The following is a 25,051-nucleotide window of genomic DNA, read 5'->3' on the forward strand; positions in this document are numbered from 1 at the left end:
GAACCATGTACACAAGTGGAACATACTAGTTTAAAAAGGAAATTAATACTATTTATGAAATAAATGTACAGGCAAACACATACACGATACAAGAAATGTAGATTAAGGCACCTTAGCCTTTGAATTTAATAATATTTAGTGCATCTCCAAAGTAAATCTGCACACGTACAGCTAGATTCCAATACCATCTCCAAAGTAAATCTGCACATGTAAATGAGAAAAAATGTAGGAGGTGCATTGTTTTTCAGGTTGAAAGATTTATCTGTTGTCCATATTCTCACATGTGTAATGATTCTCAGATTTGGTGTGATGATATTTGTTGTAAACGCGTCATTTTGTGATTTTCAGTTTATTGTGCTAGCGGAGAATACCATGATATGTCGAGTGATACTTGTAAGAAATGTACAGTTGGTTCATATCAAGACAAGCAGGGTCAAACAGAGTGTGTAGCATGCAGTCCAGATAAGACAACTCAGGGAACAGGAAATGCTTTGTCATCTATGTGTTCAGGTTAGTTACCAGAGAAACCGGAGAATTCTCTAATTTGGTCTTCACACATGTGTGAAAATTCAAGGTTCAACCAAATGTTAAAATTGTAATATTGTAAATAAATATTCACAAATGTGCCATGGCCTGTGCACTGTTCTATTACAAATTTGAATCTGTTGAAGCATAAATAATTAAGTTGTGAGTCCCTGATACTTTTTTCTCATCAATCAATTCCTCTGTCTTTAATTTTTTATTTATTTCTGATATCGTATTTTTGCTCTGTTAGAAGCGTGTCTTTAATTTCTAAGCACACTTACAATATTTGCTCAATTAGAAGCACATTTTCAATAAAAATGCATAAATACCATATTTGCTCTATTAGAAGCATATTTCGAATAGAAATGCACAAATACTGTATATGCTCTATTAGAAGCGCAAGTTTAAATATGGTTTATTTTGACATTTGTAATTTACATTATCACATGTACTGCTAATAGAACAAATATGGTACATTCTATTAAAATGTCTGATGTATATACATTCATTGCCTTGTAACCAATGGGAAATTATTTCAATTTGGTCCAAAATCAACAAAACAATTATAGGAAAATACATTAAAATTGGGGGAAAAAAAGTGTTCTGGTCTTTCATATAATTAACCTACCGGTACCCCCGGTAATTAGGACATTTATTAATATAATATCAAGACTACTAACGTCCTTGGCTTGTTATTGCATATTTTTGATTTTTTTTTTACACAGCTAAATGTGCAATTGGAGAATACAATAATGGCGGTAAATGTGATGCCTGCCCTGTGGGTATGTACCAAGATGAGATTGGTAAATTTACATGTAAGGCGTGCCCTACTGGTATGTCAACATATCAGGTCAGATCAACGTCCTCTCAAGACTGCCATTGTGAGTATACAAAAATAAATAATTATTCCTGTTTGTGTGATGTTAATATTTTTTCAACGGTTCGATGAAGATCTTAGATTTATATGGTCCAGTATATAAAATGGGACCAGAAATGAACAAATAATGAAATTTTAGTCCAAAATTAAGGCATCAATTCTATGAAAGATGTGCTAAATACTGATTTTTAAAAGAAGAATATGGCATTTCTTCTTCTTTTTTAGCCTTTCAACTCCCAGTAGAGCATAGGCCACGGAAAGTCTCCTTCCATTCTCTTCTGTTCTGGGCTAGTCTGGTGATGATTTGCCAGTTGTGCCCCATCTTCTTCATTTCCTGTTCCCATGTTCTACACCGGGTGTTTCTTGGCCTATTTCTCTTCCCCTGCGGATTCCATTGCAATGCTTTTCTAGTGATGGTTCCTGGCTCTTTCCTTAGTGTATGACCAATCCAAGTCCATTTTCTTTTTTTCAGCTGATTTGTGGGAGATATTTGCTTTGTTTGTTTGTTGGTTACTAATCCGGTTTGGCCACCATATTCCCAGTATTTTTCTTAAGCAAAAGTTTATAAAGGCTTGAATTTTCCTGTTGCATTCTGAGGTTGTCTTCCATGTCTCTGAACCATATAATAATACTCCTATGGCATTTAGATTTAATTTTGATCATTACCAAATATGTAGTAAATGTGAAAATACCCCAACAAATTCTGTGTCCTGTTTTTATGTTTGATTTCATGCATAACACAAGATCTCGGGTTCAGAAAATAATTTTTCACAAATATATTCAAAATGTTATGAACAATTGTGATCATGATCAGCAGCCATTGGGAAATTATGTCCATTTAGATCTAAATTAGATGAATACATAAAAAGCAAAAAAAAAAAAAAATTTGATGGGACAAATTATAATTTTTAAAGTGCATATTATTCAAATGATTTTAATAGATGGAAAAGATGATTATTAGATATAAAATTTATTCACTGAATTATATTTGTCAGAACTATGTCAACGGTTTTCACCTCCATAAAATAAACATTTTCTTTTTTTCTATGACATAGTATATAAGAAACAGTTAAAATGTTTTGCCGACACACCCACTAAGTCTACACCCATGTAGGACCGTAAAATATAACTTCTTGTACTGTGTAAACAACATCACATAACTCCTTACATTCAATTACAATGGTTTAAGTTTGTAGTGCAAACATTTCTACAGAAGCTTATGCAGCTTAATAGAAACTGGTTTACTTTGCCCTAAATACTGTGTATGTATTTATGTTGATGTGCTAAGCTTAGTAGAAACTGGTTTACTTTGCCTTAAATACTGTGTATGTATTTATGTTGATGTGCTAAGCTTAGTAGAAACTGGTTTACTTTGCCTTAAATACTGTGTATGTATTTATGTTGATGTGCTAAGCTTAATAGAAACTGGTTTACTTTGCCCTAAATACTGTGTATGTATTTATGTTGATGTGCTAAGCTTAATAGAAACTGGTTTACTTTGCCCTAAATACTGTGTATGTATTTATGTTGATGTGCTAAGCTTAGTAGAAACTGGTTTACTTTGCCCTAAATACTGTGTATGTATTTATGTTGATGTGCTAAGCTTAGTGGAAACTGGTTTACTTTGCCTTAAATACTGTGTATGTATTTATGTTGATGTGCTAAGCTTAGTAGAAACTGGTTTACTTTGCCTTAAATACTGTGTATGTATTTATGTTGATGTGCTAAGCTTAGTGGAAACTGGTTTACTTTGCCCTAAATACTGTGTATGTATTTATGTTGATGTGCTAAGCTTAGTAGAAACTGGTTTACTTTGCCCTAAATACTGTGTATGTATTTATGTTGATGTGCTAAGCTTAGTGGAAACTGGTTTACTTTGCCTTAAATACTGTGTATGTATTTATGTTGATGTGCTAAGCTTAGTAGAAACTGGTTTACTTTGCCTTAAATACTGTGTATGTATTTATGTTGATGTGCTAAGCTTAGTGGAAACTGGTTTACTTTGCCCTAAATACTGTGTATGTATTTATGTTGATATGCTAAGCTTAGTACAATCTGATTAAAATCTGATGTAGTGTACGGGCTTTAATTATTTTGGCTATAAACTTATTTTAATTTTATTTTTATTACTTTTGTTATTAATGCCCTTTTATTTTATTTTGATTTTGTGATTTTTTTTATTCCGCCCTACCTACATCTGATCCGACGCCTATGTAAGTCCCGTTCAAATCTCGCGTAAGTAACAGCCAATCACAGCCCCCCTTTTATACAGGCTGTCGGTTGCTTACTTTTCAGTGTAGCGACACTCTACGGGCAATCTTTCTGTACATTATATTTTGCCCACTTGAATAAACCATTAATAGAAAATTGCTAGTATATTTTTATTTGCAAAAGAAATTCTACAGCATTTTACAATTTTTGTCATTACATTGAATATTTTTTTCACTTCCAACAAATGTGTACACTTCTAGATACATCTTCGCCAGCCAAGGTTCGTTCATTCAGTCATCGCTTCAATTTTACATTACTGAGCATAATTATCTAGAATGGAAGCAAACAAATAAGTAAATCGTAATGATTAGAACACTGTAAACAGCTATAGTAAACAATGCAAACTGATTTTAAATTGTATAACGGTCACCGGCCCACGGCATCGACGCAGAAAATTGGAGCAAAAAAATATTTCCTGATCAATTGCGGTGTGTTCCAATAAAAAATATTTTATTCCAGTCCAAATCAGCTCAATTACTTTAATAAAGAGTTATTGTATAATGTACAAAATATTGTTACAACTTGATAAATATTTACAGCTACGGCTTCAATACCGTAGACGATGTTGGCCCGATCGTCAACAAAACATCACCCGTCTCCAGGGCAGGCGACTGGAAAAAGACACTGGTGTTCGGTCGAAACGGTGGAAACAAAATCGTCACTCCCAGAATAACTATGCAAAATAACGATCTAAAGTCGAACCATTCGAGCCACAATATTAACATAAAAATGACTTTCGTTGCATTTGACAATGATAAACTTACCGAAAAGCCGTGTTATTCTCGGTCGCTATCGTCGGTATAATCCGCCATTTTATTTGAGTGTGTTTGCCACCCGACTCCGCCCGGTGACGTCATCATGTGCGTTATAGAAGGAGGTCTGTGATTCGTTGACTAAAATCGTCGACAGTGGGTCTCGTTGAAATCTCGTTACATAGGCATCGGGTCAGATGTAGGTAGGGCGAAATTTAAAAAAATCACAAAATCAAAATCAAAGAGTAAAATAATAAAATAAAAGGGCATTAATAACAAAAGTAATAAAAAATAAAATTAAAATAAGTTTATAGCCAAAAAAATTAAAGCCCGTACACTACATCAGATTTTAATCAGATTGAGCTTAGTAGAAACTGGTTTACTTTGCCCTAAATACTGTGTATGTGTTTATGTTGATGTGCTAAGCTTAGTAGAAACTGGTTTACTTTGGCTTAAATACTGTGTATGTATTTATGTTGATATGCTAAGCTTAGTAGAAACTGGTTTACTTTGCCCTAAATACTGTGTATGTATTTATGTTTATATGCTAAGCTTAGTAGAAACTGGTTTACTTTGCCCTAAATACTGTGTATGTATTTATGTTGATATGCTAAGCTTAGTAGAAACTGGTTTACTTTGCCCTAAATACTGTGTATGTATTTATGTTGATGTGCTAAGCTTAGTAGAAACTGGTTTACTTTGCCTTAAATACTGTGTATGTATTTATGTTGATATGCTAAGCTTAGTAGAAACTGGTTTACTTTGCCCTAAATACTGTGTATGTATTTATGTTGATATGCTAAGCTTAGTAGAAACTGGTTTACTTTGCCCTAAATACTGTGTATGTATTTATGTTGATATGCTAAGCTTAGTAGAAACTGGTTTACTTTACCCTAAATACTGCGTATGTATTTATGTTGATATGCTAAGCTTAGTAGAAACTGGTTTACTTTGCCCTAAATACTGTGTATGTATTTATGTTGATATGCTAAGCTTAGTAGAAACTGGTTTACTTTGCCCTAAATACTGTGTATGTATTTATGTTGATATGCTAAGCTTAATAGAAACTGGTTTACTTTGCCTTAAATACTGTGTATGTATTTATGTTGATATGCTAAGCTTAGTAGAAACTGGTTTACTTTGCCCTAAATACTGTGTATGTATTTATGTTGATATGCTAAGCTTAGTAGAAACTGGTTTACTTTGCCCTAAATACTGTGTATGTATTTATGTTGATATGCTAAGCTTAGTAGAAACTGGTTTACTTTGCCCTAAATACTGTGTATGTATTTATGTTGATGTGCTAAGCTTAATAGAAACTGGTTTACTTTGCCCTAAATACTGTGTATGTATTTATGTTGATATGCTAAGCTTAATAGAAACTGGTTTACTTTGCCCTAAATACTGTGTATGTATTTATGTTGATGTGCTAAGCTTAGTAGAAACTGGTTTACTTTGCCCTAAATACTGTGTATGTATTTATGTTGATATGCTAAGCTTAATAGAAACTGGTTTACTTTGCACTAAATACTGTGTATGTATTTATGTTGATGTGCTAAGCTTAATAGAAACTGGTTTACTTTGCCCTAAATACTGTGTATGTATTTATGTTGATATGCTAAGCTTAGTGGAAACTGGTTTACTTTGCCCTAAATACTGTGTATGTATTTATGTTGATGTGCTAAGCTTAGTGGAAACTGGTTTACTTTGCCTTAAATACTGTGTATGTATTTATGTTGATATGCTAAGCTTAGTAGAAACTGGTTTACTTTGCCCTAAATACTGTGTATGTATTTATGTTGATGTGCTAAGCTTAGTAGAAACTGGTTTACTTTGCCTTAAATACTGTGTATGTATTTATGTTGATGTGCTAAGCTTAGTAGAAACTGGTTTACTTTGCCTTAAATACTGTGTATGTATTTATGTTGATATGCTAAGCTTAGTAGAAACTGGTTTACTTTGCCTTAAATACTGTGTATGTATTTATGTTGATGTGCTAAGCTTAGTAGAAACTGGTTTACTTTGCCTTAAATACTGTGTATGTATTTATGTTGATATGCTAAGCTTAGTAGAAACTGGTTTACTTTGCCCTAAATACTGTGTATGTATTTATGTTGATATGCTAAGCTTAGTAGAAACTGGTTTACTTTGCCCTAAATACTGTGTATGTATTTATGTTGATATGCTAAGCTTAGTAGAAACTGGTTTACTTTGCCCTAAATACTGTGTATGTATTTATGTTGATATGCTAAGCTTAGTAGAAACTGGTTTACTTTGCCCTAAATACTGTGTATGTATTTATGTTGATAAGCTAAGCTTAATAGAAACTGGTTTACTTTGCCTTAAATACTGTGTATGTATTTATGTTGATATGCTAAGCTTAATAGAAACTGGTTTACTTTGCCCTAAATACTGTGTATGTATTTATGTTGATATGCTAAGCTTAGTAGAAACTGGTTTACTTTGCCTTAAATACTGTGTATGTATTTATGTTGATGTGCTAAGCTTAATAGAAACTGGTTTACTTTGCCCTAAATACTGTGTATGTATTTATGTTGATATGCTAAGCTTAGTAGAAACTGGTTTACTTTGCCCTAAATACTGTGTATGTATTTATGTTGATATGCTAAGCTTAATAGAAACTGGTTTACTTTGCCTTAAATACTGTGTATGTATTTATGTTGATATGCTAAGCTTAATAGAAACTGGTTTACTTTGCCTTAAATACTGTGTATGTATTTATGTTGATGTGCTAAGCTTAATAGAAACTGGTTTACTTTGCCCTAAATACTGTGTATGTATTTATGTTGATATGCTAAGCTTAGTAGAAACTGGTTTACTTTGCCCTAAATACTGTGTATGTATTTATGTTGATATGCTAAGCTTAATAGAAACTGGTTTACTTTGCCCTAAATACTGTGTATGTATTTATGTTGATATGCTAAGTTTAATAGAAACTGGTTTACTTTGCCTTAAATACTGTGTATGTATTTATGTTGATATGCTAAGCTTAGTAGAAACTGGTTTACTTTGCCCTAAATACTGTGTATGTATTTATGTTGATATGCTAAGCTTTATAGAAACTGGTTTACTTTGCCCTAAATACTGTGTATGTGTTTATGTTGATATGCTAAGCTTAGTAGAAACTGGTTTACTTTGCCCTAAATAAATGTCATTGACATTGACTGAATGTTTATTTCATCAGATGTTTGTTTATCAGCGGGTCTTTACCTTGGTGTAAGTGGTGAGTGTGAACCTTGTCCTAGAGGCATGTATGGTGAAGAAAATGAATCATTCTGCAGATCTTGCCCATTTATGAAAACGACGAGTGAACCAGGAGCAGGCTCAGTGGAAGACTGTACAGATGGTAACAATTTAATATGCAAATCTTATACAATTTCAACCAATCAGAACTAAATTGCTTCTTACAGGTATTCTTACAGGCCTATGTTTCAAAATGTTTGTTGTGAATTGAAAACTGTATCCATCTCTCATTAATATTAAACTGATTTATGTTTTGTACAAATTATATTCAGTTGTATCCACACATATTTAGAATAAACCTCGATGAATTGCTTGAAAGAATTAACTTAAATATCTGCTTGAACTATTTTGTTTTTATTTTAAAGAGTGGCAGTCGTTGTGCCACGTCCTGTTCGATATGGGACTCATAGCGACATATACAACGCGTATAAAATACATTGATTATTTACATGAAATTCGAACACATGCTGCATGACGACGGCCACGCTTTAAGAATTCCATGTTGTTTGACGTTGTTTTACATTGTTTTTTCCCCATAGATCCATGTGATGGCTATTGTAAGAATAATGCTGATTGTATTATTGATGATTTAGGTCACCCCGTATGTACATGTAAAAATGGTGAATCCGGTGTGAAATGTCAACTGCTTCCCACGGGTAAGATATATTGAAATCATGTTGCAGTGTTCACCCTGATAAGTACCATTTGAGCACCCACTTATGGTAAAAAATTACCAAAAATAAACAGCTCCATATTCATAAAAAATCAAGAAGTCCAAGTGCAGTACATATATTTTATACTGTAAACCATTTTCATTTTGTTAAATACAAATTTTTGAAAATTTTAAGAGCCAGTCAAATATTTTTTCAGCAGTGACAATTTCTACAACATAATGCTGTCAATTAATTTTGAAAAATGTTGTTTTCATAAATGTTGTAAAAGTCAAAAATCATGAGAATTCTGAGCAGGGAAAACTAAATGATTTATTGTATTTTGCATTGTGCATCTACCCCGGTAGTATTTTTTATATCTTCTTGTTCCCATGCAAATGAATAATAAATCATGTATAATTTACTGGTATCTATGTTGTATTGTTCCTCTCACCTTACTGTCTCATGTCCATAAGTGGTAGCTTATTCAGGCTGGCAGAAATTTAACCTACCTGCCATGTAGTCAGGTTAGCATTTTTAGATGCATATTTCAATTGCACATTCACAGATTCTGAAAAGAAATAAATAAATTTATGGCAGGGATGGTAACCTTTTGACAAGTTATGTATGAGTTTTCAAATACTGCATGTGCGTATTCATTTTATAGCAACTGACTTGTCTCTATTGCAGATGATGATTCTAATACCACTAAAATAGTTGGTATTGTAATTGGCATCTTATGTGCAATAGCACTAGTTGTAATTATATTCATCGTTTCAAAAAGGTATGTCTATTTCATCACTTTAAAAGTTTTTGCTAACTTTTTACACTTTTTCAACACTAAAGTCAGATTTAATCACTTTTCACAAAAAAAACCTATGTGATGTTTTTATCAAGATCTGTAGACGATTATGTGTTTTTGGTCAAAAAATACTGTAACAAATAATTCATAGTTACGGAATATGCAACATTTTCCACCCAAAGTTAAAAAGGTCAAATAAGACAAAACTGACATTTAACAACCAGAAATGCCACCTGATATTAATCCTTATCACAACTGTCAACTTTCACATCGTCTAAAAATATTAGTGCTTGTGTCAATCAAAAGTAGTGATTGAATTTTGTGAGAAAAATTGTAAGCTGTTCATTTGGTTCAAAATGAATGCGGAAATTGAAAAGTATTTGCTCAAAAATTTTGACTTGCAATGATAATTAAAATTATTTAGTGGAATGTTTGTTTGATAATAATAATGTTTGATCATAATATTTTCAGATGTCTTCCACAATCCAAAGAACTCAATAATGAAAAGGAAGGCGAAGACAGTTACATATTTGGTCGTCGAATGTCCCAATCCATGTATCATGAAATCCCAAGAGTCAATTCTCTAATGATGACAGACAGAACATTGGATTCACCGATTCCATTCTTGAATGATCACAATTATCGCTACAATTATGCGTACCAAGATGACAACATTGATGAACCACCGTATGAGAATGCTTATTCATATCACGTAACTCCATGTCCAAGTCATGCAAGTAGTATTCAACATGAACCTCAGTTTGTTAACATTATGCCATCAGATGAGGTTTATATTTGTAACGGTGAAACAGTTCATTATTATTAACCTTCACACCTCTGCTATCTCTCTGAGAGTCTTTACTCATTCTGAGTTATGTATTGTAGATACAGGGTACAACCGTGATTTCTCCTATAATTCTGTAATGTTCATATGGGTTATTTTCACCAAACAAATTATTAGGTGAAATATGCAGAGTGTTATTAATATCATATAATAATGAATCACACATTTTTATGAAAGTGATCATCTGACTTGTGACATTTGACCACTCGTGGCACTGACCTATGTCCCAAAAAACAAATTTCTGTGAAAACAAATAATATAGTTGTACAGAAATTATTATTTCTCATGAAATGCCTGTAAACACCAGCAAACCCACCTGCTTTAAAGTTGGATATGAAAAAAAAAACTTTCTCTACCACTGGCACATTTATGTAATACATGATGCTTTGTTGTATTTGATGTGTAATGCATATACATGATATCCAAATGTGCTCAAATTTATTGATTTATATGATAAATCCTTAAAGATCAAATTTGTAGATTCTCTTGTGTTGACACCAAATTCCCATGAATAGTCTGTTCTGTTGCGCCCTCTATAGTTGTCACCTTGTTTGTGAGGTAATAAATATGCTAATGAGTAGCATGAATTGTAAGGTATCAACCAATAAGAAGGCAGCTTTTGATCTGACCTGCAACTGAAATGCACATGTGACCTGACACATTGAATCATTTGTGCAAGTGCACATCTATTTTCTTCTTTTGGAAGTGTTCCATTCTTGGGTTCTAAAATATCACTGCATATCATGAATAATTAACAAAAATGAATACTCCTCAGAATAAACCAGTAGTGGTGCTGTGTAGGACCATGTTTAGGCCAGACTTTTATTATCCCTTGTTTCGCGAACCCACCGAATGAACAGGAGCCGAAAATGAAATAAAAATAAGATTTTATTGCAGCGTAATTTCTCGCGCAAACAATTGCTAAAAAAAACTTATTTTCATCTTCTTCTTTTTTTCGCCCGACGCATAACAAACCCAAGTTGCATTTTCGTGGGAGTACCGAAGTCTCACGCAGATGAGAAACAGGATTATACATGGAATAAAATATTATTTCATTTCTTCTCTCCAATTAATGATCTCACTTACAATTCTTTGAGAATCACACAAATCTAATGGATAAAAAGAATTAATTTTATTTTTTTTCCGCCCTCCTCAAAAAATTGCCTTATAAAAATTCGAGAAACAAGGAATAAAAAAAGTCTGGCCTTAAAAAAAAATATAAAAAAAAGATTATAAAATTGCCATCGCTGGGCCAGTCTAGTGGTCAATGTGAGAAGATGAATTATAATTAATATAATAATTTACTAATTTCATAAAACATAAGATGTAATGGTTTCTTTCTATTTCACATTTTTAGTTTAGTTTATATTTGCCGGGAACTGCCACATGACTTTATGCAGCTGATTGCTTTATCGTTCATTTATTATAATTAATTGTGCTCTCATTCTTTGAATTAATTTGTCTACTCACTAACACACATAAACTGAAAAAACATACGTCAGTGGGCATTTTCGCTTTCAGATGGCAGGTCTATACTTAATAACTTGGATACGAATACCTACAACTTTGAAACATGTTTAATCTGATATACATTTAGCATCGTAGAAAAATGAGGACATAAACAAAATTTGCCTCATGCGTAAATGACCATGTGTAGTATTAGGACATAAAAGTATTTTGGATAACGTTTTAATTGACGATACACCAAATGTGTCCACTCTGGACATTCAAAGTCAATGTGATCACCACAAATCAATTGTAGGTAGTATTTGAGACACTGAGAATTATAATATTATGCGATGCCAACGATACTGGTACCCATGGTGATATGCGATAAAGATACAATTCTGCATGAGTTACTTATTTCTGGCACCAGAGAACTTGACAAGTTTGATCGCATAAACTGAAATGAGTGTGTTTATTGGATATTTCAAGAAGGCAAAAAACACAAAAGAATGCTAGAAAATAATGAAATAAAAGATTTCCTACACAGACTCGTTTGCGCAAATATTTCTGATAATGGACGTTTGTTGTGCGATCATATTTCCATGTAACTTAAGTCATATCACACAAGTTGTATACTATTATTCGACAGGTTGCAGTGGTGGATCCAGCAAAATGTATTGGGGGGTCCAAACTTCGCTTAAGATATACGGAGCGTAAATTACAGAGAAGCTATGCGTAATCCAGATGATATGAATCGTCATGCGTTTGGGGGGGGGGGGGGCATGCCCTTCCCGTCAACCTCCCCCCCCCTCTGGATCCGCCACTGTAAATTGTATTTTTGTCAAAAAGAATTAGTTTATTTTGACTGTCTTGTAGTAACAACAAAGCAAACTATGCAAGTGTCTTGCCATTATTACAGTACTATGAGGAGATGTTTTGATCAGTAAAACACAAATGTTGGACAACGAATTTACTTACTTTTGTCAAAATTTATTCCTATATTTTTTTAATGGTTAAAACTAAAAAAAATATGTTTATGAATTGAAAGCCATAGATAATAACAAATATTGAGAATTTTGTATATTTTATAATCTGACCTTGTAACTAAAAGTATTTACACATGTTTACATTATTTTAAACTATCCAATGTAAGTTAAATACATTCTAAATAGGCACCAAAATAAAATCAAAATTGAATTTATTTTTTTAACTGTATTTTTTGAATTTTTTCTCTATTTTGCGAAGTATAAATTTTTATATAGCTAACAATCATGTACCGTAAATACAGTACATAGAAAAATGACTTTCATTTGGCTTGAATTTCTGATTTTATACTTAGCTGAGACAATGACAGAAAACCTTTTCGTATACTGGTACACACAATTATATCCATATATGTCAGCATGTAGCTTACTGTATGACTATTTTCTGTAAAACCAAACTTACCATACCTTCATGCTACCCATCTTGTTTAATGTTAGACTTAGTAAACCTTATAAATAGCAACAATGTCAACTTTACAATTTTGTACTCTGATAGAAATTAAGTCATGTATACTTAAGAGACGGATAAATACTTTTTTGTCTTAAATAGGATGCTTTCCAATTTTACATTTTGGATTTCTGTTTTGGTCCAAAAACGTCAATTATTCTTACAAATATGCAATATATTCTATCGGATAATGTACTTTCATTTATTTTTATTCTTTTAAAATTATTATATTATAAGACTTCACTTGACCATTATTTATATTGAAATATAAATTGAATAAGAGCTTGACAAATGTTTTTTGTGAACATTATGCGTATTGGCACAGTATGTGGTATCAGGGGAATGGAATCGGATATTTTGAATATACATTTGCATAATCTTGACATTCAATATTTACATCATAATTACTTATAGAAGCTTTGATTTACACTTTTGTTAATTATAATGTTGTACAAACAAAATTGCAACCACTGACTTGCATGCACTTGCATCATTATAGAAGACTTTAGTTGTATTAAATTTTAACCTTTAAACCAAGTCTATCCGAAATGTAAATTTTTTCCAGACATTCATTTTTTAGCCATGTACATATAAATATTGTTAATACTCAAGTTATTTTGCTTACCCCAGTAATGTTGACAATGTTGTGATGATCATCTATTTTGTTGTAAGCAAACCTCTCCCTTTTAAGAGTCATATTTTGTGAACTTTTGAGGTGATAATGTTTACATTTTTTTAGTTCATGCAGAGTACATTTTTGAATATTTTATTTATTTTTATGGGTTACATAATGGTTTAACTTATTGTATTTTACTGTATACAAGACAAACTAAATTGAGTAAATAAGTGTAATGCTTAAAATATGTGTATTTGTATTAAATATTGTTAATGAGGTGATTTAAATATTTCCTCTACATTGGATACATGGGATAAAAAAGTCCATGCTGGATACTCTGCATATTTAATGAGATGATTTACATACATCATCAACATTGGATAGCCTGCATATTTAATGATGTGATTTACATTCATCATCACATTGGATAGTGCACATATTTAATGAGATGATATACATTCATCATCACATTGGATAGTCTGCATATTTAATGTGTTGATTTACATCCATCATCACATTAGGAAAGTCTGCATATTTAATGAGATGATTTACATTCATCATCACATTGGATAGTCTGCATATTTAATGAGAGGATATACATTCATATTCACATTAGGATAGTCTGCATATTTAATGAGTTGATTTACATTCATCATCATATTAGTATAGTCTGCATATTTAATGAGTTGATTTACATTCATCCTCACATTGGATAGTCTGCACATTTAATGAGATGATTTACATTCATCATCACATTGGATAGTCTGCATATTTAATGAGTTGATTTACATTCATCATCACATTTGGATAGAATGCATAATTATTGACATGATATGCATTCATCATCATATTGGAAAGTCTGCATATTTAATGAGATGATATACATTCATCATCACATTGGAAAGTCTGCATATTTAATGAGTTTATTTACATTCATCACATTGGATAGTCTGCATATTTAATGAGATGATATACATTCATATTCACATTAGGATAGTCTGCATAATTATTGACATGATATACATTCATCATCACATTGGATAGTCTGCATATTTAATGCGTTGATTTACATTCATCACATTGGATAGTCTGCATATTTAATGAGATGATTTACATTCATCATCACATTGGATAGTCCGCATATTTAATGAGTTGATTTACATTCGTCATCACATTGGATAGTCTGCATATTTAATGAGTTGATTTACATTCATCCTCGCATTGGATAGTCTGCACATTTAATGAGATGATTTACATTCATCATCACATTGGACAGTCTGCATATTTAATGAGTTGATTTACATTCATCATCACATTTGGATAGAATGCATAATTATTGACATGATATGCATTCATCATCATATTGGAAAGTCTGTATATTTAATGAGATGATATACATTCATCATCATATTGGAAAGTCTGCATATTTAATGAGTTCATTTACATTCATCATCACATTAGGATAGTCTGCATATTTAATGAGATGTTATACATTCATCATCACATTGGATAGTCTGCATATTTAATGAGTTGATTTACATTCATCATCACATTAGGATAGTCTGCATAATTATTGACTTGATATACATTCATCATATTGGAAAGTCTGCATATTTAATGAGATGATATACATTCATCATCACATTGAAAAGTCTGCATATAAAATGAGTTGATTTACATTCATCATATTGGATAGTCTGCATATTTAATGAGATTATTTACATTCATCATCACATTGGATAGTCTGCATAATTATTGACATGATATACATTCATCATCATATTGGAAAGTCTGCATATTTAATGAGTTGATTTACATTCATCATCACATTGGGATAGTCTGCATATTTAATGAGTTCATTTACATTCATCATCATATTGGAAAGTCTGCATATTTAATGAGTTGATTTACATTCATCATCACATTGGGATAGTCTGCATATATAATGAGTTCATTTACATTCATCATCATATTGGAAAGTCTGCATATTTAATGAGATGATATACATTCATCATCACATTGAGAAGTCTGCATATTTAATGAGTTGATTTACATTCATCATCACATTAGAATAGTCGGCATATTTAATGAGATGATATACATTCATCATCACATTGGATAGTCTGCATATTTAATGAGTCCATTTACATTCATCATCATATTGGAAAGTCTGCATATTTAATGAGTTGATTTACATTCATCATCACATTAGGATAGTCTGCCTATTTAATGAGATGATATACATTCATCATCACATTGGATAGTCTGCATATTTAATGAGTCCATTTACATTCATCATCATATTGGAAAGTGCATATTTAATGAGTTGATTTACATTCATCATCACATTAGGATAGTCTGCCTATTTAATGAGATGATATACATTCATCATCACATTGGATAGTCTGCATATTTAATGAGTCCATTTACATTCATCATCATATTGGAAAGTCTGCATATTTAATGAGTTGATTTACATTCATCATCACATTAGGATAGTCTGCATAATTATTGACTTGATATACATTCATCATCATATTGGAAAGTCTGCATATTTAATGAGATGCTATACATTCATCATCACATTGAAAAGTCTGCATATTTAATGAGTTGATTTACATTCATCATCACATTAGAATAGTCTGCATATTTAATGAGATGATATACATTCATCATCATATTGCATAATCTGCATATTTAATGAGATGATATACATTCATATTCACATTAGGATAGTCTGCATATTTAATGAGTTGATTTACATTCATCATCATATTGGATAGTCTGCATATTTAATGAGTTGATTTACATTCATCATCATATTGGAAAGTCTGCATATTTAATGAGATGATTTACATTCATCATCATATTGGAAAGTCTGCATATTTAATGAGATGATTTACATTCATCATCATATTGGAAAGTCTGCATATTTAATGAGATGATTTACATTCATCATCACATTAGGATAGTCCGCATATTTAATGAGATGATTTACATTCATCATCATATTGGAAAGTCTGCATATTTAATGAGATGATTTACATTCATCATCACATTAGGATAGTCCGCATATTTAATGAGATGATTTACATTCATCATCACATTCGAAAGTCTGCATATTTAATGAGATGATTTACATTCATCATCACATTGGATAGTCCGCATATTTAATGAGATGATTTACATTCATCATCACATTCGATAGATAGTCCGCATATTTAATGAGATGATTTTCATTCATCATCACATTGGATAGTCCGCATATTTAATGAGATGATTTACATTCATCATCACATTGGAAATTCTGCATATTTAATGAGATGATTTACATTCATCATATTGGAAATTCTGCATATTTAATGAGAGGATATACATTCATATTCACATTAGGATAGTCTGCATATTTAATGAGTTGATTTACATTCATCATCACATTGGATAGTCCGCATATTTAATGAGATGATTTACATTCATCATCACATTGGATAAACCGCATATTTAATGAGATGATTTACATTCATCATCACATTGGATAGTCCGCATATTTAATGAGATGATTTACATTCATCGTCACATTGGATAGTCCGCATATTTAATGAGATGATTTACATTCATCATCACATTGGATAGTCCGCATATTTAATGAGATGATTTACATTCATCATCACATTGGAAAGTCTGCATATTTAATGAGATGATTTACATTCATCATATTGGAAAGTCTGCATATTTAATGAGATGATTTACATTCATCATCACATTGGATAGTCCTCATATTTAATGAGGTGATTTACATTCATCATCACATTGGATAGTCCGCATATTTAATGAGATGATATACATTCATCATCACATTGGATAGTCTGCATATTTAATGAGATGGTTTACATTCATCATCATATTAGGATAGTCTGCATATTTAATGAGTTGATTTACATTCATCATCATATTGGATAGTCCGCATATTTAATGAGTTGATTTACATTCAAACTCACATTGGATAGTCCGCATATTTAATGAGTTGATTTACATTCATCATCATATTGGATAGTCTGCATATTTAATGAGATGATTTACATTCATCATCACATTGGAAAGTCTGCATATTTAATGAGATGATTTACATTCATCATATTGGAAAGTCTGCATATTTAATGAGATGATTTACATTCATCATCACATTGAATAGTCCGCATATTTAATGAGATGATTTACATTCATCATCACATTGGATAGTCTGCATATTTAATGAGATGATTTACATTCATCATCACATTGGATAGTCTGCATATTTAATTAGATGATATACATTCATATTCACATTAGGATAGTCTGCATATTTAATGAGTTGATTTACATTCATCATCATAATGGATAGTCTGCATATTTAATGAGTTGATTTACATTCATCATCATATTGGAAAGTCTGCATATTTAATGAGATGATTTACATTCATCATCACATTGGATAGTCCGCATATTTAATGAGTTGATTTAAATTCATCATCACATTGGATAGTCCGCATATTTAATGAGTTGATTTACATTCATCATCATATTGGATAGTCTGCATATTTAATGAGATGATTTACATTCATCATCACATTGGATAGTTCGCATATTTAATGAGATGATTTACATTCATCATATTGGAAATTCTGCATATTTAATGAGATGATTTACATTCATCATCACATTGGATAGTCCGCATATTTAATGAGATGATTTACATTCATCATCACATTGGATAGTCCGCATATTTAATGAGATGATTTACATTCATCATCACATTGGATAGTCCGCATATTTAATGAGATGATTTACATTCATCATCACATTCGATAGTCCGCATATTTAATGAGATGTATTACATTCATCATCACCTTGGAAAGTCTGCATATTTAATGAGATGATTTACATTCACCATATTGGAAATTCTGCATATTTAATGAGATGATTTACATTCATCATCATATTGGAAAGTCTGCATATTTAATGAGATGATTTACATTCATCATCACATTGGATAGTCCGCATATTTAATGAGATGATTTACATTCATCATCACATTGGAAAGTCTGCATATTTAATGAGTTGATTTACATTCATCATCACATTGGAAAGTCTGCATATTTAATGAGTTGATTTACATTCATCATCACATTAGTATAGTCTGCATATTTAATGAGTTGATTTACATTCATCATCACATTGGAAAGTCTGCATATTTAATGAGTTGATTTACATTCATCATCACATTGGAAAGTCTGCATATTTAATGAGTTGATTTACATTCATCATCACATTAGTATAGTCTGCATATTTAATGAGATGATTTACATTCATCATCACATTGGAAAGTCTGCATATTTAATGAGATGATTTACATTCATCATCACATTGGATAGTCTGCATATTTAATGAGATGATTTTCATTCATCATCACATTGGAAAGTCTGCATATTTAATGAGATGATTTACATTCATCATCACATTGGAAAGTCTGCATATTTAATGAGATGATTTACATTCATCATCACATTGGAAAGTCTGCATATTTAATGAGTTGATTTACATTCATCATCACATTAGTATAGTCTGCATATTTAATGAGTTGATTTACATTCATCATCACATTGGAAAGTCTGCATATTTAATGAGTTGATTTACATTCATCATCACATTGGAAAGTCTGCATATTTAATGAGTTGATTTACATTCATCATCACATTAGTATAGTCTGCATATTTAATGAGTTGATTTACATTCATCATCACATTGGAAAGTCTGCATATTTAATGAGATGATTTACATTCATCATCACATTGGATAGTCTGCATATTTAATGAGATGATTTTCATTCATCATCACATTGGAAAGTCTGCATATTTAATGAGATGATTTACATTCATCATCACATTGGAAAGTCTGCATATTTAATGAGATGATTTACATTCATCATCACATTGGAAAGTCTGCATATTTAATGAGATGATGTACAAATGATTTATTGAAGTCTCAGTCTGCAAAATGTCTACTCTGCATCAATTCACTCCATTGTGTGTAGTTTAGTAACAAAGCGAAATTCTTTTTATCCATTGATGCATGTGTAGTAATTTAATATATACGTTTTGTTTCCAATAAATTTTCTATAAATTATGAATTGAACAAATGACTTGCTTAATGCATTGTTACCTGACAACAGGTCCTGTGCGCCCGGACCTGTATCTTAGAAATGCCTGGACCAATCACAATCAAACTTCACACATACATCATACATGATATTATACATATGCACATCAATTTGTTTTACGATCTGATTCAAGATGGCCGAATGGCGGCTATTTTTATTCTAAAAATCATCAAAATCAACCATTTCTCGGCTGTTTAAAGATGGATTTTGTTACAACTTGGTATATACGTTGGACATTATAGGACCTTGATGCACATCATTTTGTTTTTCAGATAAGATTCAAAATGGCCATCATGTCATAGATACACATATATTGGTTTGACGATCCTATTAAAAATGGCCGAATGGTTGCGTTTTTTGTGCTAAAATATCTTCAAATATCAAGCATTTCTGGCATTTATGGGTGGGTTTTGTTCAAATTTGGTACATACATTAGACATTACAGGTTCTTGATGCACGTTATTTTATTTTTTAGATCAGATTCAGAATGGCTGACTAGTGGCTATTTTGTTTTAATGAATGGGCTTCTAGAGCCATATCTCTGACATGCTTTGACTGACTATGTTCAAATTTTATAATTATATTTTTAATTAATGCTGTTCCAGAGCAATATCTCTCAATACTCGTTTGACGATCAAATGCAAATGTCAATCATTTAAATGTTAAACAATCATCATAATCATACTCCTGACATGTTTCCAGCTATATTACTATAAACAAAACTATATATCTTAAATTTGATAACTAACTGGGACTGTGCCATGCATAACTTGTTTAATATATTGTGTAGATTAATGTGATTAAAATAAGGTCAGACTCGTTATGAAAACCTATCTTGTGAGGGATGTTGCAATAAAAAAGGTATACCTCATATCAAAATAGTAAAAAAAATATATCTAAAAAAAAACTGCTACAAAAGATCTAATTTTAATCAGATTAAGCCAAGTTGTGATGCAAATACATGTAGTTCAACATTCGCCATCATTGATGATTGTTCAATGAAACAGACATAACTGTTACAATGTGTTTATAGATTGTAACGAATTTCAATGGTTTGGATTCGAGCATTCTACAAAGGCAGGTTTCTGATACTAGTAAATGACTTTCATTATGTATCGAACAGCGCCCTCGCGAATACACTATTTTAATTATACATCACCACTATATGTGTGACACGGAATTGTAAAATTACACAAAAAACGACAAGGCAATACCGTGGACCATTTTCCATTCAACTACAAGTATAAGTCAAGTTTACAGGCAAGTGTTGGCTGATGGAGAACTAGATGAGTTGTGAATATACAGTCAGAAAAAAAAAAAAAAAAAACAATGAAGAGGGGGACAAGGGTTATTTTCGTTCAACGTAATTGCAATATTTTTTTGTTCGTGCAACGTAAATTGAAAAAATAAATTTCGTAATTCTGTAATCACAGGCTAGACTTACAATGTAATCAATCAAATATTTTTTTTGTTCGTACACTGTAAAAATGTGTCATTTTCTTGGTACGTACAAGAATTTTCTAGGTTTTCTTTCTTAATTTTCCGTGAAATGTAAAATAACCTTTATTTTCTCTGTAAACTGTAAACATTCAATTTCCACTGTAAACTGTAAAAACGTCTTTTTTCCATGAACATTTTGGTTTAGATGCCCATGGAGGTAACATTTTAATGGGATTTGTTTATACGGTTTTCTAAAGTACCGTACAAAATAATGTGGGATTAAGACCAAAGAACTTAAATATATTACTATAATAATAATAACAATTAAGATAATAATTATAATTAACACTGCATATATTACAAATCTATACTAAATCTATATATTAAAGGGCGGCAGTCGTCGTGCCGCGTCCTGTTCGATGTGGGACTCATAGCGACGTATACAACGCGTGTAAAATACATTGTTTGTTTACATGAAATTCGAACACGCGCTGCGCGACGACCACCGCGCTTTTTCCGCGAAATTATATTATAAGATAAGTATCCAAAACACTTAATAAATATATATAAATACTTGATTTATTTGTTTTTTACTTTGGAAAACTTTTCTTGCTCTGCTTGAATTAGCGTTACAGTACGTAACTCAACGTCTTCAGGTCATTGGTGATTTGAATTGTAAACCTGAGTATCGACTGCGCGCGTTAATGAATTCCCAGCAACAAATAAACGCTAACCATCTTTGCGGGTTGTATTTTTTGATAATAGTCGATATCGATCCATCAACACACCAGTCCATTGGGTGTGGTGAGAAAAAACAAACAAATATAGTGCCGCATGTCAAGGTCAATTGTCTTCTGGTCAGAGCAAGGAGGCAACTCACCCCGTTGACGCTGCAGGTCGGCGTCCTTTCTACGTGCTTGGACAGCGCTTCATGTGACGACACAACGCAGCTCACCCAGCAAAGTGTATCAATAGATCATTCTCGCGAGCGAAGGCACGTCACAGAACGTTCCACGTTGCCAAGACGCGCACCTCTGTGTATGAGCTCTCAGTGTGCGAGCTGCTGTGGAACGCTGCTCGAAGACGTAATCCCGAGTAACCATGCAAATTTACGTATGATCATGGTATGATGATTCTGTTTAGGGGAGTTTTTTTTTTTTTGTCGTGAATTATTTCAAAAATCTGGGTTTAAAAAGTGACAAAATTAAATTTTTCTTTAACTTTGTGTTCAATCTATGGAATGTTCTAAAAAAAATAGCATTTTTTGAACAGTATTAAGACAAGTTTCTCAAAGAACGTCACAGTAACACGCAAAAGGGAACAGTACTTCAATGCAAATAAGAACTTTAAAAGGAAATGGTTCATTTAGATCAACACTCTTTAGAATATATGGGTCATGCTTAACCCTGTGAACGGCATCAGTGCCAACATCATTTTGGTACATTTTGCACATCTTCATGGATTTCTCAAATTTCTGTGTTCATTTTGTACCAAAGGAACATAGTTCTGTTTTGAGATCTGAAAGAATTAAATGTCTATATTATACCAATATTTTTGTATTTACTTGTTATTAGACTGTGCACCATATCACAGTCCATCGAGAGGACTGGAGCGATCACGGATTATTTGAATTTCAAGTTGAATAAAAAAAAATGGTGCTGTTCTAATTAACTAGTTTTAGCAGTTTCTCCATTGTGGAACCTTCCTTGCGGAGCGACTGTGACCACAAATTGATTCATACAGTACGAGGTCAAAATAGAAATAGTATCTTTCCATATATTGTAGTATTTTGCACATATTTACATGAATTGGTGATCGTGTGACTATCAAAAAACAATATATAATTGTGGTATTCCAAATTGACGAAACAAGATACAGTACGAGTAATAATATTTCAATGTATATGCCGCAATATCGAACACAGTGGATAAAAAAACGTGCATGCCTCTCTGTGTAAAATATAACCATCCAGCGCTGTGAATGTTTCTGTTTTATTCAAAGTCTTTTTGGTCTAAGACCGCGAATTGTAAAGATTTTCTTATCATTGTCAGGGAAAGACAACATATTGAGAATGTCACCATTGTTGGCCGAGTAAAAGAAAATGTGCTGTACAATTGTAAGTGACCGCAAATCAATGGTTGGTTTCTGAGGTGGCATGGCTTAGGACCGCTCCTTCTACAACAATCGAGCATTGTTAGTATGCTATTTATTTTAAATACTCCAACCGTTGTCTCTGTCGCATTTTCTCCAGAGACAACGTCTTCACATGTACACACGATACGTGACATGGCCGACACACGCCCAGTGTCAGAATGCTTGTCATGAACTAGCACAATATTGTCACATCAATCATTCATTTATCATGTTTTCTTGTACCGAAAATATGACTATTTAGTAATTCTGGACATCTGCATTATATTGTAATATATTATTTCTTCGATTATTGTAAACTAACAATGTATAACGCCAAAAATATAACTTTTGCATTCGTCTGTATTTGTAGAACTTCTTCGTCTAGAGTATCACGCAGTTAGCCTGTATTTCTTCTTTTAATGATAATTTCTTTTTTGACAGCTTTACAACATGAAACGATAAAAAACAACCATTCAAAACGACCACCTACTTTGAATAATATATTACTAAAAATGCAACAAAAGTGCATACATCTGGACAGACAGCAATTTTTCAGTTTTGTTGGGACAAACTACATTTCTTTTTTCTCTTATTTGAAAACATGTCTACATTGCCTTCAAAAATGCAATATGGAAGAAAACATATTTCTTCAATATTGTTGTTCGCTATTCTATTCTGTAGACCAGATGGGATTAATATTTGTCATCAATTAAAAATGTTGCTTTTGGATGCTTACAACAATATTCGCCAAATGAAAAATTAAAAACTCTAATACGCATGCGTAATGATTTTTATTGTACGTACCAAAATACATGCACATATATATATTAGAGAATTGCATTGTTTCATTGAGCGATTACTCTTATGTGTGTTACAGGAAAAGCATAGTTTAATATATTCATCCATACGGTGTATAAAACAACAATAATACAAATGACATCTTCTCGTCCATATTACATCTTTAATGCGAGAGGGTCGACGTCGTCACCTGCACACGCGCGGAAATTGGGTCCCAGGCGACGATAACAACACACGCTAAAAGCGCAAAGGTTCATGCGTAGACGCTTGTTTGTAAACAATGACACGCCATGACCATCTGACGCATGCGCAGGTGACGACTCCCCGCTTTGAATAGAGAAAATACCAATTTTAGCAGTTTCAGTTACCAGAAAATAAGAATCAGCCTACGATTACATTAGATTAGATTAAATACAAGTAATAGCCTAGCAACGTAGTGAATATCATGTGCGTGATTTGCCAGCGCAGTACACGGATTCATGACACTTTCTTCAAAAATGCGTGGGCGGTCATATGCATTATATGCATGTCATTGAAGACGAGTTATGTGACGTTGTTGAATCCAATGGATGGTACTCAAATAAACGCACATGTCGAAATGTACCATATAGGCGTAACCCATGTCATTGTCCTAATTGTTGTTACGTGACCGTATCCATGATTCGGGTTACTTCAGTTAGACAGGGCGTTGAATGCTCTTCACCCTGTCTCTTGACATCGGTAATGTTGGCGACTGATCTCTGATTTATAAACCAGCCATTGCAACACAATAACTGTGTTAGTAGTTCCACTCATCCAGCTTAGTATGTGTTTTTTCAGACACACCTATCTTACATGAAACAAACCAATGAAGAAAACTTCTTACTTCACATTTTAATTAGCGGATAACATTCGCTTCTTCTTACACTATTCTGCTGTAAGCTCTCTTTCAGAGAAATCGTGGTAC

At 32.2% G+C, this 25,051-nt stretch overlaps 1 protein-coding gene and 1 long non-coding RNA gene across 2 annotated transcripts in view; one reads left to right on the forward strand and one right to left on the reverse strand.

Annotated features, from left to right (window-relative positions):
• LOC100372820 (uncharacterized) overlaps window positions 1-13,783 on the forward strand; it is a 79,699-nt gene extending 65,916 nt beyond the window's left edge. The window contains exons 42-47 of the mRNA XM_085493755.1: window positions 349-510; window positions 1,251-1,406; window positions 7,631-7,792; window positions 8,229-8,345; window positions 9,030-9,123; window positions 9,613-13,783. Coding sequence (XP_085349881.1) covers window positions 349-510; window positions 1,251-1,406; window positions 7,631-7,792; window positions 8,229-8,345; window positions 9,030-9,123; window positions 9,613-9,967 — 1,046 coding nt within the window. The 3' untranslated portion in view covers window positions 9,968-13,783. The remainder of the gene's footprint in view (window positions 1-348; window positions 511-1,250; window positions 1,407-7,630; window positions 7,793-8,228; window positions 8,346-9,029; window positions 9,124-9,612) is intronic.
• Window positions 3,770-4,589, reverse strand: LOC146730904 (uncharacterized). The gene is made up of 2 exons (XR_014927483.1): window positions 4,438-4,589; window positions 3,770-3,943 (listed from the first exon to the last, which is right to left on the reverse strand). It is a non-coding gene; the product is annotated as an uncharacterized LOC146730904 (long non-coding RNA).
• Window positions 13,784-25,051: the final 11,268 nt, after the last annotated feature.

Source organism: Saccoglossus kowalevskii, chromosome 19, assembly GCF_978046115.1.
Source record: "Saccoglossus kowalevskii chromosome 19, keSacKowa6.1, whole genome shotgun sequence".
Taxonomy (NCBI): domain Eukaryota; kingdom Metazoa; phylum Hemichordata; class Enteropneusta; family Harrimaniidae; genus Saccoglossus; species Saccoglossus kowalevskii.